Consider the following 5739-nt stretch of genomic DNA (forward strand, 5'->3'; position numbering starts at 1 on the left):
TGTCTCGGATCCTTTCGTCATTTGCAAAAGAAAATGGATACAAAATACGATTTTCTTCTATTATATGCACGGTGATAAATGTTTTTTATGGTTACAAATATTTAGCTTCATGAATATTTATTTAAATATATATATAAATGTTCATATGTAATACACACTTTAACTTAATCCCATGTCCGAAGAAGAAGCATGTACCCTAATATTAGTGCTATATATAACACAGAGCGAAATATTGGAATAGAAAATAAAACCTACCTTCTGTAAAAGTATGGTGGGTAGACCAGAAACCCTTAACATTTTATTATACTTCTTATGGTATGTGAAAGCCAGCCAATCAAATAAACAATAATTGTTTACGTGAAAAACTAATGAACTGTAACTTACTAAAAACCTTCAATCAATGACAGTGGAACAATGGGAATCCAAACGTTTTGCTGATTAAGTGTGTATGAAAGTTATAATCTATTTGCTCTGTAGAAGACCAACTTTTGAAAATATTTAATGAAATACGATTGGATAAAACTTATTAGTTATATAATTATTCACAGGGATTTTAAATATTTGATAACTATACCAATGTAGACACAACCTCCTCCTCTTAAAAGAAAATCCAGAAAAGGTACGTATATATACATACATACTGTAGCATAATTGTTTAAATTGCATAAACTAATATTTCATTTACTTTCATTGCATAGTAAAATTTTATAAGAAAAAATAAAGACTAAAATGTTCGTCAGAATTATACCATTACTAGTTGTGTTCTATTATTCTGCTATTGGTAAGTTTTTATTACTGTAATCTATTAGGAATAAAGTACTATTTTCTCTTTACGCTTTTGTCAGAAAATGTCCGTCAAAGTACAAAAAGAATAGTGTTACACATAACCTGTTATAGATATTGATGGCACTCTGTTTCCTTAGTTGTATGCTCTCACCTTGAATTATTTGTATTATCAATACAAATATATCTAGCTGAATAATTTCCTATACTTTAGTCATTATTAGCATGTTTAAGATTAAATAACTACACTATATTGCGTTCTGTTAGTATTTCAGAGTTCAGCTACACTTTCATAAAATGTTTTCGTCAACATAGAATTGGTTAAGAAAAATTGTCTATCTGGTAAATTATTTTTAGAATTATTTTAAAATCAGGAGTAAGTGTATATTTTGCTTTATTTAGTGTTTTCAAAGCCATTACACGACGACACGTTTCTTGTACATACTACAGCCTGCTGTAGGCAGACATATATAGAGTATAATTTATGCGAGATTCCGAAAGAAACCCGGAAGGATGTGGCGACACAAAGTACCACTAAATATAATGAAGATGAGCTGGAAGAAATTCGTAACCTTTCTTTAGATGAGATGAATGCTATTAAAACGTTAAAGAAGAAAGCTGTAAGTAGTAATGAAAATCAAATCATAAAAGTAAATTGTACTATTGTAAATACAGAAAATCATTGAAAAAACAACGTACATGTAAGTCGTTCTGCAAAAGAAATAATTTCATATAAGTAAAAGTAGTTCGTATATATTAGGTATTAGACAGTGCTAATTGTAAACATACGCAATGTGCAATTATTCCTACTATTCATGTATAAAGATACTAAAACAATACCAAAACGTATCAAAAAGCATTTTATCAGGCGCCAATAATTAAATGCAGTTATGCTTCAATCTGTTATTTACCATTCACACTTAATTTTAATAATTTTATCTTTTATTTTATCATGTAGTAATAATTTTATCTTTTATTTTGTCATGAAGTTTTAATTTTATCTTTTATTTTATCAAGTGCCTATAATAAAATATATATAATGACTGCCTATAATTTTATCTTTTATTTTATCATGTAGTAATAATTTCATCTTTTATTTTATCATGTAGTTATAATTTTATCTTTTATTTTATCATGTAGTAATAATTTTATCTTTTATTTTATCATGTAGTAATAATTTTATCTTTTATTTTATCATGTAGTGGTTATGTGATATATCATTATATTATATATTTATGACTTCTTTTATGTCGTCATGCAGTTATCATTATATTGTTTATCTAATCATACATGTTAATTTTTTTCTTTTATTTCATCATGTTGATATAATTTTATCTTTTATTTCATCATTTATTTCATCACAATAATATAAATTAGTGTTTTATTTTATCACACACTTATAATTCAATATTTTATATTGTCAACAGTTTTAACTTCATATAGTAATTATCTTTTATTTTGTTGCAGCAAAGGAAGATAAGATGTAAACATCAACTGAAAAAGTTGAAACAAATGGAACTGAAAGATCTAGTTCACATACGAACATTGACAAACGATCATTATGTAATTATACTTATTGTATCATATCTTATTTTAATACATGTAGTTAAATAACATTTAAATATATATTTTGCTCAAATTTGATATTTGCAAATACTGCATATTGCTTAACTGTCTCCTTTCTATTACCTTTAACTAAGATATAGTATTCGATATAAACGACCTGTTCATAATGGCTACAGTATACACATGTATTTCACATTTAAATATACTATATTACGCCGGTTATTACTGTCTACTTTACGACAATTAAGCGGAATGTTTTATAGTTTAATATGCTACCTTAGCATAATTCAACGGTTAAGAAGACGAGAAACTTTTTCTTCTACATGTTTACTCTCTTTTTTGCCGACAAGAGGAAGTCGGCAATTTCGTTTTTTTTCCTGCATTAACATATAGCACTTTGTATATTTCTTAGTATCCGCAAACACTTATTTTTTCCATAAAACATTAAAGTAATTGTTATATATTTGTATTGATTTTCGAAATCTGGTTTAATATGTTTTAATCTAATATTGAATATTTACATTAACGATCTAATAATGGTACCATGTGTTCTATTTTAGTTTCAGAATCTAAGCTCAGTTATCACAAGAAGTTACATAGACATGGTCGGGATAATGTGGTTGTTTAATCATCTTGAATCAACTCTACAACATTATGTGAAGAACTGTTGCTTGCAATACCCGAGTGAAACTTCAGAGCGCTTGAAGAATAGAGTTCTTTTGAAATGGTTTCACATTCAAAAAGACTTCGGTGAACAAATTGATGTTTCCAAATGTAACGTTAATGTTCAATTAGAAATCAGGGAGCCCATGGGATGTGATAACACAAGAGATATTATATATCTACTTTTGAAACATTCTATGGATGTAATAAAACAATCGACGCAGAATATACCTAAAATCAAGCGAGATAGAATGTAGAATGTGATGAATCATGTGTAACATTATCTATGTTAAATATAGCTGTATATACAAACACAAAATGACATTCTCAGCAACATGATGACAATGACAATTTATTTATTGTAATTGTCTCAGCAATATGTACAGACTTATGTACTCAATTTTCAATATATTGCTTATACAATTGATGTTAAACATTATAACACTAAAAATTCAAATTTAGACATAACTTTATTTAAAGGCATTTATATTAATACATGTATTATATTTGTTAAAGATATATTATGCTCAATTTTGATAGTAGAAAAATTGCAATATGTAAATAAAGGGATACAAACTCCATACCCTATATAGTTAACACACAGCATATTTATTTTCCAAATTAACTTGTACAGTAGTAGGGAATAAAGCTTCCGAAACATAGTTTATGTAGATTATTCAGATAAGACATATTCAGTAAGATTTTCATAAATTTCAATTTTAAATTCCTGCAATAATATATTTACCAAAATATGAGTTTAATATATCTTTAAAGTTAGTTTGATAATAGAAAGTCGTGCAATTTATTTATCTCTACCGAAACAAAACTTTATTCTACATATAGTTGTAAGTTAGTATTTAACAGTCAATCCATTTGTTTACATAGATATTTCTTTCTTATTACAAGAATACACTTATACATGTGTTTATTTATTGATGACAGTGAAATTAAACCTTTAGTTAAAAATAATTAGTTTGTCTGTTAAAAATAGAATCCTAATCCTATAGCACATTAATGGATGGATGGATGGATGGATGGATGGATGGATGGATGGATGGATGGACGGACGGACGGACGGATTGATGGATAATCGGTCAGAACTTGACAATTACATCTGTAATCTAACATACAATTATTAAGGTTCTTATTTTTCAAAAAAAAAATAAAAAATAAAGTACTTTGAATACAAAAACAAACTATAACAAAGAGATAATACGCGATAAATGTTGACCAATGCAATAAATTATGCATCTGGCATTCTTTGTCTTTGTCCTTTTAATAATATATCAGAAATCTAGAATAATTTCCGTTAAGAATGAAAGTTATTATTTCCTAACTTAATTATAACAAATACAACCAGCTGATACAAAACTACAAACATCCACCAACAAAATAAAGGTTTACAACGTGAATTGAAGCAACAAGCATTAACTTACATTACCACAAACATCCACTTCTAGCCATAAACCAAACTAAAACACCTACCAGAAGGTTTAAATTATTTCTACCACAATTTTTACTCTTTCAGCCTTGTTAAAAGGATCCACACACAAAAATGACTTTACTGAAAAACTTACAGAATATATCTGTAGCAGAAAATGAAACACCAATTAAATTATATCTGTAAGAAATAACTGACACAAAAATTAAAATACATCTGTAAGAAATAATTGAACACCAATTAAAATACATCTGTAAGAAATAACTGATACATAAATTAAAATACATCTGTAAGAAATAACTGACACACCAATTAAAATACATCTGTAAGAAATAACAGACACACCAATTAAAATACATCTGTAAGAAATAACTGACACACCAATTAAAATACACCTGTAAGAAATAATTGACACACCAATTAAAATACATCTGTAAGAAATAACTGACACACCAATTAAAATACATCTGTAAGAAATAACTGACACACCAATTAAAATATGTCTGTAAAAAATAACTGAAACAACAAATACAAAATCATCTGTAATAATTAACTGGAACACTAAATGCACATAATCTGTAAGAAATAATTCATACACCAAATGCAACGTTAACTGACGCGCCAACTGCAAATTATCTGTAATTTACATTTAATGCAAATCATGTAATGCTGCAAACATACAAAATACAGAAAAAAAACTCAGTTAAGACCACCATCGGGACTGGACCAAAGAGATATTTATTGCGGTGTGATCTCATTTGTGGATATTCTTACCATTGCTTATATACTTTATGACCATGGTCTATTTTAGTCATTTGGTAAAGACGCGCTAAATGTTAGCGTTATACTAAAGGCGCGTCAATGGAAAACGTTACTTTTTTCACTTAAACAGTTTTTATTTTGGTTATGTGATAAATAGAATATTAAATCCGTGTAATTTTAATACAAAATTTATTGAACTCGTTGAATAAAAGAATATTATGCTCGCTATAGGCTCGCTATAGACATATAGACAAAATTAAAACTGTTCCATAGAATTTCTTTAAACTTGGCATGTTGTTAGAATTAAGGCCCCCACGATTACACGTTTAAACGGATTCGTTTCTATTTTCATTCATAAATGTTTACGATATTGTTTACCGTTTAATCGAAATGACCATATTGTCTTACAAAATTTCTTAATCATTGCCTGTAATCATGGATTTTATCAATTCTAGTGGTTTATTCCAAAGTAAACAAACGGAAAATAGGTGTTTACAACCCTCCACACAGCATTACGGTGACAT

General features: G+C 27.6%; 1 protein-coding gene across 1 annotated transcript; it reads left to right on the forward strand.

Annotated features, from left to right (window-relative positions):
• Window positions 1-418: 418 nt before the first annotated feature.
• LOC132759870 (uncharacterized) lies at window positions 419-3972 on the forward strand. Its single transcript, XM_060751729.1, has 4 exons — window positions 419-619; window positions 1186-1403; window positions 2251-2346; window positions 2910-3972. The coding sequence occupies exons 2-4, from the start codon at window positions 1371-1373 to the stop codon at window positions 3267-3269; spliced, it is 489 nt and encodes a 162-aa protein (XP_060607712.1). The 5' UTR covers window positions 419-619; window positions 1186-1370; the 3' UTR covers window positions 3270-3972.
• The last annotated feature ends 1767 nt before the right edge of the window (window positions 3973-5739 follow it).

Source organism: Ruditapes philippinarum, unplaced genomic scaffold, assembly GCF_026571515.1.
Source record: "Ruditapes philippinarum isolate M1 unplaced genomic scaffold, ASM2657151v2 ctg350_1_1_1_1, whole genome shotgun sequence".
NCBI classification, from domain to species: domain Eukaryota; kingdom Metazoa; phylum Mollusca; class Bivalvia; order Venerida; family Veneridae; genus Ruditapes; species Ruditapes philippinarum.

What these genes read in the sequence shown, in the direction of transcription:
- LOC132759870 (XM_060751729.1), top strand. Translation starts at nt 1,371, where the DNA reads ATGAATGCTATTAAAACGTTAAAGAAGAAAGCT. An exon ending in AAACGTTAAAGAAGAAAGCT is followed by an intron (nt 1,404 to 2,250) that starts GTAAGTAGTAAT and finishes ATTTTGTTGCAG; the next exon opens with CAAAGGAAGATAAGATGTAA. An exon ending in CATTGACAAACGATCATTAT is followed by an intron (nt 2,347 to 2,909) that starts GTAATTATACTT and finishes GTTCTATTTTAG; the next exon opens with TTTCAGAATCTAAGCTCAGT.